This window comes from Rhinopithecus bieti, unplaced genomic scaffold, assembly GCF_001698545.2.
Source record: "Rhinopithecus bieti isolate Rb0 unplaced genomic scaffold, ASM169854v2 scaffold_26426, whole genome shotgun sequence".
Taxonomy (NCBI): Eukaryota; Metazoa; Chordata; class Mammalia; order Primates; family Cercopithecidae; genus Rhinopithecus; species Rhinopithecus bieti.
In genome coordinates, this window is record NW_016811945.1 from 887,327 (window position 1) to 901,316 (window position 13,990).

The window sequence follows — 13,990 nt, forward strand, 5'->3', positions numbered from 1 at the left end:
GAAGGGTCTGTGCTGAGGAGGATTAGTATAAGAGGAAAGAAGGCCTCTTGGCAGCTGAGATAGAGAAAAGCATCTGTCTCCTGCCCATCCCTGGGCAATGGAACATCTCGGTGTAAAACCCGATTTATGTTCTGTTTACTGAGAAAGGAGAAAACTGCCTTAGGACGAAAGGTGGGACTTGCTAGCACAATGCTGCTCTTCATGCACTAAAAGGTTTATGGAGATATTTGCATATGCATATCAAGGCACAGCACTTTTCCTTAAACTTATTCATGTCACAGAGATCTTTATTCATTTGTCTTATTGCTCACCTTCTCCCTACGATGATCCTATTATCCTGCCACTTCCCTTTTTCTAAGATGTTAAAGATAATGAGTGGGTCCTCTGTATGCTGAGCGCCGGTTCCCTGGGCCCACTTTTTCTTTCTCTATACTTTGTCTCTGTGTCTCATTTCTTTTCTCAAGTCCCACCTAACGAGAAACGCCCACAGGTGTGGAGGGGCAGGCCACCCCTTCACTTTTTGTATTTCTAGTAGAGACAGGTTTTTACCATGTTGGCCAGGCTGCTCTTGAATTCCTGACCTCAGGTGATCAGCCCGCCTTGGCATCCCAAAGTGTTGGGATTACAGGCGTGAGCCACCATGCCCAGCCTAGTTAGCTTTTAGATAGTAGAGACATCTGTCTCTGAAAACACAATGAGCCATTTCAAGTTTTCCCAGGTCATCTCCTTTGCCTTATAACCAGGACAAGACTCTGCACATAGCAGGTATTAAACGCTTACTAAAGGAAAGAACAGTTCCTGCCCACAATAATAAGCAGGCAGAGTCCAAGCACAAGTTCTCCAGGAGCTCCCCGACATACCTGTAACAGCTCATCACGGGAGATCTTTTCATCTTTATCCAAATCATACAGTCGAAAGGCAACTGTAAGGGAAAAACATAAAGTTAGTCAAAATTCTGTAGTGTGATGCCCCTTCTCAAGGCACTAAATATATAAGACACTAGACAGAAAACTGACAGCCAATTAATCAATTTTCCAAGAACAACTGCCATTACTTATAGGGCTTTTAAAAAGTTGTAACACTGAAGAATTGCAAATTGATGAGTTCTTAGGTTAAATGAAGTATGCTCCCTCTTCCAACAAATCAGAAAACTTCATAAAAAGAAAGCCAAACGTCCTTTTTCTTAACCTACAATGTTAAACAGCCCCCCAAAACACCCCTTACATGGTTCTGTAAGTTAGGTCACCTCACACAAACATCAATTCTACCAGGTACCACTCAGGGAGAACCAACGATAGGCACCATACAGGCACCACGAGAGCTGCCCACACAAAGTGCTGCTTTGGGAAAAGAGCCTCCTGGGCAAAACAGTCTCAAATTTCAAGTCATTCTCTACCACTGGGGAGTCCTGCAGGTAAAGAAATTGAGTTTCAAATAAATATGATGGCTCAGATGGTCTCCTGGCCTTATCATGTTTCTTTCTCTTTAAGCCTTCTAGAAGCTAGGATATATGAGAACTTTGCTTGGGTCCATGAGATAGAAATCAGAAAAGCAAAGTCATTAGATTTCTGCCATGTTGCTGAAGGGCTGCCAACAGAATAGGGTGTTATCTCTGGGTGATTTTATAGGTGTCGTGACAAATCGCCAGCCTGAGGACGTGAATGTCTTGTCCCACAACTGAATTTAGTGTGGTTTTTAGGTTTTGAATCACTTCAAGAATGCCACTAAGATTGTGGGTCTTAAACAGAGTGCTGCAAACCCTAAAAGTCCCAAATCCACTACTCTAGAGCTATTAAGATACACGGGTTTAGACTCTGTCCTTAGGAACTCACTATCTAGTAGAGGAGAACAACATACACGACTCTCTGGAATACATCCTACCTACATCCTAAGCACTACAACATATCCAAAATGTTGGGGGAACAAAGTGTATGGCAGACGTGGCTTTCTGGTGGAGCTGGGGAAACATCAAGGAGAGGTAACATTTGAACAAGGCCTTGAAAGATAAACAGAAATGTGCCAAGGGGTGGCCATTCCAGGCAGAGCTATTATTAGGCACAAAGGCATAAGAACATGGATCAATATCTACAGGTTTAAGTATCATTCCCCTCCAGAATAAAAGGGCGAGTCCACTGAAAGATGACATAAAAGTAATTTTTAAATCTAATTTACTCCTTGTAAGGTATGTATCAGAATTCCAGAGAAAGGAAGTAGCTAGGAGAGACTTCTGATATATATATATTTTCTGTTATGTTTAATGTGGTTAATTTTATTTTTATTTATTTATTTTTTTCAGACAGGGTCCTGCTCTGTCTCCCAGGCTGGGTGCAGCAGCACAATCATGACTCACTACAGCCTCAACCTCCCAGGCTCAAAGGAGCCTCTCACCTGAGCTTCCAGAGTAGTGGGAACCACAGACACCACGCCTGGCTAATTTTTAAAAATTTTTGCAGAGCTAGGGTCTCACTACATTGCCCAGGCTGGTGAAAGGTACAAAGTCTTTGTCTAGATAAATCGGTTTTTTTTGAGATGGAGTCTTGCTCTTTTGCCCAGTCTGGAGTGCAGTGGCATGATCTTGGTTCACTGCAACCTCCGCCTCCCAGGTTCAAGCAATTCTCCTGCCCCAGCCTCCTGAGGAGCTGGGATTACAGACATGCGCCATCACACCCGGCTAATTTTTGCATTTTTAGTAGAGATGGGGTTTCACCATGTTGGCCAGGATCGTCTCGATCTCTTGACCTTGTGATCCACACGCCTCAGTCTCCCAAAGTCCTGGGATTACAGGTGTGAGCCACCACACCCGGACAGCTGGTCTTGAACACCTGGGCTCAAGCAATCCTCCTGCCTCGGTCTCCCAAAGTGCTAGGATTATAGCAGTGAGCCACTGTGCCGGGACCTTTAGCTCAAATTTCAACTCCTCAGAGAGGTTTTCACCGACCACTCTTTCTAAAGTAGTGACATCTTCCCATGCCTTTCTCATCTCATGTATTCACTTCCTTCACAGACCTTGCCATAATAAATCTTGTTTATTCACCCGTCTTCTCTATAGTCTGTCTCTCTTATTAGATCGTAAGTTCTAAGAAAGCAAGGGCCTTACCTGATTTATTCATCACTGTATCCTGGGCCTAAAATAGTACCTGGCATGTAGTAGGTGCTCAAACATTTGCTTAATGAAAAACCAAAAGAATGATCTCAGTCAAACCTTTACCTTCCTTTTTATTTTTTAATTTTTTTATTTTATTTTTTTTAAGAGATAGGGTCTCAACTCTGTCGCCCAGGCTGGAGTGCATTGGTGCAATCATGGCTCACTGCAGCCCCAAACTTCTGGGCTCAAGTGATCCTCCTGCCTTAGCCTACTGAGTAGCTAGGAATACAGGTGTGTGCCACCACGCCCGGCTCAATTTTTTTTTTTTTTGGTAGATACTGGGTCTCATTCTGTTGCCCAGGCTACAAACCTTTACCTTTACTTCAATCAATGCTATTGCTTCTTTTTTTTTTTCTTTTTGGGAGATAGAGTCTTGCTCTGTCGCCCAGGCTGGAGTGCAGTGGCATGATCTCGGCTCACTGAAACCTCTCTGTCTTCTAGGTTCAAGCGATTTCCCTGTCTTAACCTCCTGAGTAGCTGGGACTACATACACATAGTAGCTGGGACTACATACACATATGTGCCACCATGCCCGGCTAATTTTTGTATTTTTAGTAGAGACAGGGTTTCACCATGTTAGCCAGGCTGGTCTCAAACTCCTGACCTCAGGCAATCCGCCCATCTTGTCCTCCCAAAGTGTTGGGATTACAGGCATGAGCCACCATTCCCAGCTGCTTCTTTTTTTTTTTTTAATTGTGGTAAAATATACATAAAACTTATCATTTAAACCTTTTCTACAGGTACAGTTCTGTGGCATTAAGTACTTTCACACTGTTGTGCAAGCATCACCACCATCCATCTCCCCATAACTTCTGCATCTTCACCAGCAGAAAATGTACCCTTTTAACAATAACTCCATTACCATCACCATCACCATCCCCCAGCCCTGGGCAACCACTGTTCTACTTTGTGTCTCTACAAATTTGACCACTCTGGAAACCTCACATAAGAGGACTCATACAATATTTGTCCTTTATATCCACTTTATTTCACTCAGCAAAATGTCTTCAAGATTCATCCATGTTGTACCATGTGCCAGAATTTCCTTTTTTTTGAGATGGAGTCTTGCTCTGTCACCCAGGTTAGAGTGCAGTGGTATGATCTCAGCTCAGTGCAACCTCCGCCTCCTGGGTTCAAGCAATTCTCCTGCCTCAGCCTCCCAAGTAGCTAAGATTACAGACATCCACCACCGCGCCAGGCTCATTTTTGTATTTTTAGTAGAGATGGGATTTCACCATATTGGCCAGGCTGGTCTTGAACTCCTGATCGCATGATCCAACCGCCTCGGCCTCCCAAAGTGTTGGGATTACAGGCGTGAGCCACCGAGCCTGGCCTCAGAATTTTCTATTTTAATACAGACTAATATTCCATTGTATGTGTACCCAACATTTTATTTATCCATTGATCTGTCGATGGATACTAGGATTGCTTCTACCTTTTGGATTCTATGAATAATGCTGCTATTTCTTCCTGGCTACTCTCCCAAGCTCTACTCCACCTATACTCCTCAACACCCAAAAAAAATATTCTAATGTAGACTCTTTACTTTCCACATCATTATGTTTTATAAAAACTTAAACCATTTAAGAAGACAATTAGAATGTGGGAAGGAAAACCTGTAAACCTCTAGAATTCTCTCTTACTTACCATGCCCTGGGCATTCTAAGATGAATTACACTTTTTACTTTTTTTTTTTAACACTATCCACCTGTACATAGGGCTGTATCTTTTACACAAAGCATTATTATTATTATTATTATTATTATTGAGATGGAGTTTCGCTCTTATTGCCCAGTCTGGAGTGCAATAGCGTGATCTTGGCTCACTGTAACATCTGCCTCCCAGGTTCATGCAATTCTCCTGCCTCAGCCTCCCGAGTAGCTGGGATTACAGGCATGCGCCACCATGCCTGGTTAATTTTGTATTTTTAGAAGAGACATGGTTTCACCATGTTGGTCAGGCTGGTCTCGAACTCCTGACCTCAGGTGATCCACCCACCTCAGCCTCCCAAAGTGCTGGGATTACAGGCATGAGCCACTGCACCTGGCCTACACAAAGCATTATTATAACCTCACCAGTTCAAAGAGGAAAGCAATAAGGTACCACTTCTAGGAGACAAACAGAAGAGCAGAGTGGCACTATATGTACTTGGGCCTGTGCCTACACGGGCATAGTTGAGCCTTGATGATTGTGATTAAAATTCTCTCACTGTGGCATAAAAAAGAAATCGGACAAAGTGTGTTCTCAGAGTCCCTGAAGACAGTATTCTATGCAAAGGATAACCTGTAATAAAATTTGGTTCCACTCCTCTGTAAACCCACATTTCTTTTTTTTTTTTTTGAGATGGAGTCTTGCTCTGTTGCCCAGGCTGGACAGCGGTGGTGCAATCTCGGCTCACTGCAATCTCCGCTCCCCAGGATCAAACCATTCTCCTGTCTCAGCCTCCCAAGTAACTGGGATTACAGGCGCCCGCCACTACGCCAGGCTAATTTTTTGCATTTTTAGTAGAGACGGGGTTTCACCATGTTGCCCAGACTGGTCTTGAATTCCTGATCTCAAGTGATCCACCCGCCTTGGCCTCCCAAAGTGCTGGGATTACAGGCATGAGCCATCACGCCTGGCCTGTAAACTCACATTTCTAAGTAACACATACCCTTTCTTTTTTTTTTTTTTTTGAGACAGAGTCTTGCTCTATCACCCAGGCAGGAGTGCAATGGCACGATCTCGGCTCACTACAGCCTCCGCCTCCTGGGTTCAAGCAATTCTCCCGCTTCAGCCTCCTGAGTAGCTGGGATTACAGGCACCCGTCATTATGCCTGGCTAATTTTGTTTTGTATTTTTGTAGAAATGGGATTTCACTATGTTGGCCAGGCTTGTCTTGAACTCCTGACCTCAGGTGATCCGCCTGCCTCAGCCTCCCAAAGTGCTGGGATTATAGGAGTGAGCCACCACACCCAGCCCACATCCCCTTTGCTACTGTGTCTCAGTAGCAAATGTGTTGCTAGATATATGACATTCAATTGCTCTCAGTCTATAATAAGGGGCACTATCCTACAGCTTATATAGCGCTGTGGGAACTTCAAAGAGAAGCAACACATTTAGATAGAAACTGAGGACTTCTTGGACTCTTCTAGTCTTTTCTTTGGCCTTAGAATAGCTTTGGTTTTACCGGTCTAATTACATGAATGTGATCCCTACACCTAGACTGCAACAGAATTCTAATTAATTTTTAGTTTCCTATACAAGTTAATCCTACAGCCAAGACTAAAGTATGTAACGAAAAAAACAGGCTGGGTATGGAGGCTCATGCCTGTAATCCCAGCACTTCAGGAGGCCAAGGTGGGATGATTGCTCGTGTCCAAGATTTCGAGACCAGTCTGGACAACATAGTGAGACCCTATCCCTAGAAAAAATCAGAAAATAAAAAATTAGCTGGGTGTAGGGCACACGCCTGTGGTCCCAGCAACTTGAGAGGCTGAGGCAAAAGGATCACTTGAGCCAGGAAAGTCAAGGCCATAGTGAACCGTGATCACGCCACTGCACTCAGCCTGGGTGACAGAGTGAGACCCTATCTCAAAAAATTAAGCAAAAACAAAATAAAACCAAGCATAACCTGCATAGCACTTTGTTATTATTCTATCTCATCCTGAAGTTTGCCATTTCTGGGGCATTCCAACCTTCTTCCTTAGCAGAACCCCAACCACAGCATCAGGAGGGGAATCTCAGTAGCCTAATCTCCTCGGCACTCGGCACTCTCCTGATCTAAACTGACTTATCAAAGTGAGGGGAAGGACTTACATTCCATGCTTGGGAGGAGTGTTGCTCAATTTCAGTCTCGATCTCTCTCTATATATATCTCTCTCTCTTCCTCTACTGCCAGATGTGAACAAGAAAAAAAAAAAAGCCCTGTTAACAACTGAGAGCTGTCATGTGACCATAATACCTTAGGATAAAACAGACTATGAGGATGGCAGAGTAAAGAGAAAAATCCCTAGTGCTTGAAACAGAATCAGCCCTCCTGCTGGCCTGACCTGACTTGTAAAGTGAGCTAATATATTTCCTTATTGTTTAAGCCAGCTGAGTCAGCTAAAGGCATCCTAAGACACCAAGTAACGCCCAAATCCACTACTGCTATTTGGAAGATTTTGTTTTGTTTTCGTTTCTTTGTTGAGACAGAGTTTCTGTCACCTGGCTTGAAGTGCAGTGGTGCCATCATGGTTCCCTGCAGTCTCGACCTCTCAGGCTCAAGCAATTCTCCCACCTCAGCCTCCCAAGTACCTGGGACCACAGGTGCATGCCACCACACCTGGCTAATTTTTGTATTTTTATTAGAGATAGTGTTTCACCATGTTGCCCAGGCTGGTCTCAACCTCCTGGGCTCAAGTGATCCACCTACCTTGGCCTCCCAAAGTGCTGGGATTACAGGCATGAGTCACTGCGCTCAGCCTTCAGTTAGTTTTAATACAACTGCAATTTCAACTTGTATCGAATAAAAAGAGAACTTTAATTTCAATTTCCTGGAGAAGTGTTGTAAGGAATTGGGCAATATTATACATGAACCAATAAGGGCAGAAGGGAAAGCAAACAAGTATTAAAGGAAAAGGGGCATGAGACATGGGTATAAAAATTAAATCTTGCACTATATCCAGCTGTCCCCCACTACTTAAGTCACATCCAGTGTCTATCAAATTCTAAGATGAGCTGAGGATTGCCATTATTCCTTAAAGGTGGGGCCTGGGTCTCGTTCACTATTGCCATGCCAGCACTTAACACAGTGCCTGGCACACCTACTCATTGAGTAGGTGCTCAATGAATTACAATGATACTAGGTAACACTTATTAAGTACCTAGTATATGCCAGGCACTATTTGAAGCACTTGACATTTATTAACTCGTTTAATCCTCACAACAATCCAATGCGGAACCCCTTAGAATCCTATTTTACAGATGAGAAAAGTGAAGCCCAAAGAGGTTAAGTACCTTGCCCAAAGTCACACGGCCAAAAAAGGGTAGACTAGTATTTAGTCTTGGCCAGTTTAGCTCCAGAGTCTGAGGTCTTAACCAGTATGCTCTTGTAAATGCTTGTTCAAATAATGAGTGAGTACGTACATGACTTTTAAGAAATGAAAAGCAAGTATTTTAAGCCAGAAGACTTTAGCTCCTTACAGTGCAGTTTGTTGCTTCGGCTGTTGAGAGGTTCGGGTCCATTCACATCTTTGCTCTTTTCATTATCCTCAATGGGGCGGAAATGAGCCAAAGTTCGCATGAATCCACGGAAGTTTACCTGGTCCTCTCTGATTGTGAGATATAACAAACAGAACACCATGTCAATCACGGTGATTATTTCTTACAAATTAAATATACTGGCAAAAGCTTTAGCTATGGTAGCCTGAAAGTTCATTTAATGAGGTTTCTTTCCATGTGCACGGTACTTCGGGGCTCACAGTACCATATCATTTAAGCCTCACCCCAACCTTGTAAGGCAGGTGCTATTACTCCCACTACTACTCCCACTTGATAAATGATTTAACCAGACTTAGGTAATAGGACTTACCAGGGTTAGAGTTATCTGTTGAATTTACTTGCATCTCTTTTCCAAAACACGAATGTAGAGTAGTGCCAGCACCATACAAGAGAGCCAAAACTTGAACTCTTTGCTTTGAACTCTGTTAAGTAATTTCAACCCAGTGACTCCTCAGCCACCTCCCACATCTCCCCTGCAGTAATGTATACCAAGGGATATTTTAAAATTAAGGCACATTATGGAAAGGCTGCTTTTAAAATAAAGTTTATTTAATTTTTAATTTTTTTCTTATTTATTTATATATTTATTTATTTATTTTGAGACAAAGTCTCGCTCTGTCGCCCAGGTTGGACTGCAGTGGCACTATCTCAGCTCACCTCTGCCTCCTGGATTCAAGCAATTCTCCTGCCTTAGCCTCCCAAGTAGCTGGGACTACAGGCGCATGCCAACACGCCTGGCCAATTTTTTTTTTTTTTGAGAAGGAGTTTCGCTCGTTGCCCAGGTTGGAATGCAATGGCACGATCTCAGCTCACTGCAACCTCCGCCTCCCTGGTTCAAGCAATTCTCCTACCTCAGCCTTGCGAGTAGCTGGGATTACACACATGCGTCACTACACTTGGCTAATTTTGTATTTTTAGTAGAGACATGGTTTCTCCATGTTGGTCAGGCTAGTCTCGAACACCCGACCTCAGGTGATCCGCCCACCTCGGCCTCTCAAAGTGCTGGGATTACAGGTGTGCGCCAGGCCTAATTTTTTGTATTTTTAGTAGAGATGGGGTTTCACCATGTTAGCCAGGATAGTCTCGATCTCCTGATCTCCTCGTGATTACGGCCTCCCAAAGTACTAGGATTACAGGCGTGAGCCACCATGCCTGGCCAAGTTTATTTAATTATAAAAGCAAACATATCTTTGAAAATGTGGAAAAAAGAGAAGTAGATAGAAAAACACTGATCCAAGTTCTACCAATTACAACCATAGTTAATATAAATATTATTTTCTAGCTGGGCACAGTGGTTCATGTCTGTAATCCTAACACTTTGGGAGGCTGAGGCAGGCAGATCACTTGAGGCCAGGAGTTGAGACCAGCCTGGCCAACATGGTAAAACCCTGTCTCTACTAAAAATACAAAAAAATTAGCTGGGTGTGGTAGTGGGTGCCTGTAATCCCAGCTACTCGGGAGGCTGAGGCAGGAGAATCACTTGAAACTGGGAGGCAGAGGCTACAGTGAGCCAAGATTGCACCACTGCACTCCAGCCTGGGTGACAGAGCAAGACTATGTCAAAAAAAAAGGAAAGAAAAGGAAAGGAAAGGGAAAGAAAAAGGAAGGAGAAGGAAAAGGAAAAGAAAAGGAAGGGAGGGAAGGAGAGAGGGAGGGAAGGAAGGAGGGAGGGAGGGAGGGAGGGAAGGAAGGAAGGAAGGAAGGAAGGAATCAGTCAGCCAGGCGCCGTGGCTCACACTTATACTCCCAGTTATTTGGGAGGATGAGGTGGGAGAATCACTTGAACACAGGAGGCAGAGGTTGCATGAGCCAAGACTGTGCCACTGTACTCCAGCCTGGGTGATGGTGCAAGACTCCCCCATATATATATGAATGCATTTTCTTCTAGTAACTTTTCTATGCTTTTTAGATAACTGTATTATGTAATTTAGTATCCTGCCTTCTTTTAACTTTTAAGCATTTCTCCAATCAATATAAATACTTTGAAACATTTAAAACATATGCATAATTCTGTGGACACATTGTGATTTTAATTTTCCCTCATAATTGGATAATTTTTCTCTAAATAATCTTTTAGGCCGAGCACAGTGGCTCACGTCTATAATCCTAGTACTCTGAGAGGCCACGGAGGGTGCATCACCTCAGGTCAGGAGTTCAAGACCAGCCTGGCCAACATGGTGAAACCCCGTCTCTACTAAAAATACAAAAATTAGCTGGGGTCTATAATCCCAGCTACTCAAGAGCCTGAGGCACAAGAATTGCTTGAACCCCAGAGATAGAGGTTGCAATGAGCCGAGATCACACCACTGCACTCTAGCCTGGGTGACAGAGGGAGACTCTATCTCAAAAAAGAATGATTTTGCCGCGCGCGGTGGCTCACGCCTGTAATTCCAGCACTTTGGGAGGCCAAGATGGGTGGATCACAAGGTCAAGAGACCATCCTGACTAACACAGTGAAACCCGCCTCTACTAAAAATACAAAAAATTAGCTGGGCGTGGTGGTGGCAGGCGCCGCTGTCCAGCTACTCGGGAGGATGAGGCAGGAGGAATGCGTGAACCCAGGAGGCGCGAGCTTGCAGTGCGAGCCCCAGATCACCCACTGCACTCCGCCTGGCGGCGGCTGCGACAGGGTGATACTCCATCGTCAAAAAAAAAAAAAAAAAAAAAAAAGATTTGAAAGACCTAGACCTCTTGTGTATAAAGCCTTCTTGGTACTTAAGCTTAGAGAAAATCTTTTTATTGTGCCACAGGCTAATCAATTACCCTGTAAGAAATAATTCTCAAAATTTGAATGAAGAATGTTCTTTAATATTAAAAAAGAATGCCCCGTGTGACATAATATCATTTATTTATCTAAGGCAGATGACCTGGTTCCTGTGGTTACCTAAAATAAAAACCCACTCTGTAACCCACCAAATAGCTGAGGTATGTAGCGTCTCTTCTGTGCTCTATAGACACTCAGTTTATAGGCCTTCTAAAGGCAGAGTTCAAAGGCTACGTGAGCCATCTGCACTCAAAAGAATGACCTTGGCTGGGCGCGGTGGCTCATGCCTGTAATCCCAGCACTTTGGGAGGCCGAGGCTGGTGGATCACCTGAGGTCAAGAGTTCGAGACCGGCCTGGTCAGCATGGTGAAACCTTGTCTCTACTTAGCCGGGCGTGGTGGCGTGCGCCTGTAGTCCCAGCTACTTGGGGAGGCTGCGGCAGAAGAATTGCTTGAACCCAGGAGGCAGAGGTTGCAGTGAGCCAAGATCACGCCACTGCACGCCAGCCTGGGCGATAGAGGGAGACTCCGTCTCAAAAAAACAAACAAAACAAAACAAAACAAAGCAAAAAAAAGAATGATCTTTTGGTTCTTCAATGTATCTATACTGCTGATGGACCAGGATCTGGTAAAAAATGTCAGATCTGAGGAATCAAGTAACATGGAGTAAAATTTAAATCATATGCTAGAAAAAACACATTAATGATTATTGCTAGCATAAAGTTTCTGGGTAAAAGGGAATTAAATAAACATAGCCCACTTTCAAATCTCACTCTTTTTTTAAAAAAAAAAAAAGCCCCATGTGCATATGCCTAGGGAAGAAAGAAAAACCCAGAAGCCAAATACATCTATGTGATTAGAGCAAGAAGCAGTCACAGCTTGCTAAGAGCTAAGCAGTGCAGCCCAGTAGAGCCCTCCACTTCCTCATATGCACTGTCCCATTTCCTTAGCAGTAGATTCGTGGACAGAATGACAGGTGATACTATAGTCACAGCAAATGTAGTTTAACTTTACAAAACAGCTTCCCACAAGCTGCTTATTCAAGTAATCAATGGTGACTAAAGAATTCTGAAAAAAAGTTGGCAAGGTGACTCTCCTGGGTTTACTTTTCATTGCAAAAGGTTTGGATACAAAGCATAGCTGTGAAAGTTATCTCTGGAAAGGGTTCAATGCTTTGCAGGGGTAAAAGAGGAAGTAGAAAAAAGGAAGAATTCAGCATAAAAACCATACCTGAAACAAACAGGGCAGTTCAAGGAGAGAGAAAGGGAAAAATGAAGGAGGGCATAAGATTCCTCGTAGTCAACATGATTTGATTCCCGTCTTTACATGAACTAACTGCTCGACCTCATTCGCCTTCTGACTTTCCCTCACATTTACTGAAGGCCCAATCCTCTCAACTAGCAAATTCCTTTGCTCTCAATTTAGAGTTCTAAAATTTCCTCCAGGCATTTTATCTGACAGTGTCCTCATTGACAGTCTCATTAAAAACTGGCACCCATATAATATTTTGAAGTCCTGTGGGTCATAGACTATCCATATGAACTAGGAATAGATTGTTGAGGAAATTACTTAAAACAAGCTTATATGTAAGCTTTATTGATGAAAAGGTACCTAATCAAAGCAGTAAATATTTACTCACTACTCTGAAAGCAGCGTATTAGGTAGTGAAGCATATCAAAAGACTAGTTTCACACTAGAAAACCCCACGTTAAGAACAATCTACTTTACAAAGTGTGTGTGTTATGAGAACTATATGTTTATTCAGTATCACAAAAGTAAAATAAAGGCTGGGGAAATGTTCCAGATTAAAGGAGGCTAAAGAGACATGATAACTGACCCAGATTAGATCCTGTACCGGAGGTGGGGAAGTGCTAGAAAACAGATTATTGGATGACAAAATTGGAATATGAATATAAATTAGAATAAACTAGATAATATGTTAATACAACAGAGTAAGAGATTAGATAAGAGGATTGTATCAATGTAAGTTTACTGAAGTAGATAACTATACTATGGATATGTAAAAGAATGTCCCTATTCTTAGCAAACACACACTAGTGCATTCAGAGGTAAAGGGTCATAACTATGCAACTTACCCTGAAATAGTTCAGAAATACAATTATGTGAACACGCATACACAAAAAAATTACATAAGTATATATATGTGTATATACCTACATGTATATATGTGTATGTATGTACATACATGTATGCACATACACATAGTGTATGTGTAGGTAGGAAGAGAGGGGAAAGAGAAAGGGAAAAAGTGTCTGCAAGAGAGGATATGTAGAGCAAGCACAGGTACACAAGCTGCGCTATTCAATATTGCAGTCACTTGTCACATCTGGTTATGTGCACTGGAAACATGGTCAGTCTGACCTGATATGTGTTTAAGTGTAAACTACACACTGGGTTTCAAAGACTTATTATGAAAAAATGTAGGCTGGGCGTGGTGGCGCACACCAGTAATCCCAGCACTTTGGGAGGCTGAGGCAGGCAGATCACCTGAGGTCAGGAGCTCAAGACCAGCCTGGCCAACATGGTGAAACCCCGTCTCTACTAAAAATACAAAAATTAGCCGGGTATGGTGGCATGTGGCTGTAATCCCAGCTACCTTAGAGGCTGAGGCTGGAGAATCGCTTGAACCTGGGAGGTGGAGGTTGCAGTGAGCCAAGATGGCACCACTGCACTCCAACGTGGGCACCGAGCAAGACTCTGTCTCAAAACAAAAACAAAACAAAACAAAAAAAGTAAAGTATCTCAGTTATTTTTAATATTGATTATATATTGAAATTATATGTGTGTGTGTGTGTATATACATATATATATATATAT

At 43.0% G+C, this 13,990-nt stretch overlaps 1 protein-coding gene across 1 annotated transcript in view; it reads right to left on the reverse strand.

Moving 5' to 3' along the window:
• Nucleotides 1-779: 779 nt before the first annotated feature.
• Nucleotides 780-13,990, reverse strand: part of CHP1 (calcineurin like EF-hand protein 1) — a 42,246-nt gene continuing 29,035 nt past the window's right edge. The window contains exons 4-5 of the mRNA XM_017895397.1: nucleotides 8,312-8,439; nucleotides 780-922 (exon numbers count right to left, since the gene is read on the reverse strand). Coding sequence (XP_017750886.1) covers nucleotides 780-922; nucleotides 8,312-8,439 — 271 coding nt within the window. The remainder of the gene's footprint in view (nucleotides 923-8,311; nucleotides 8,440-13,990) is intronic.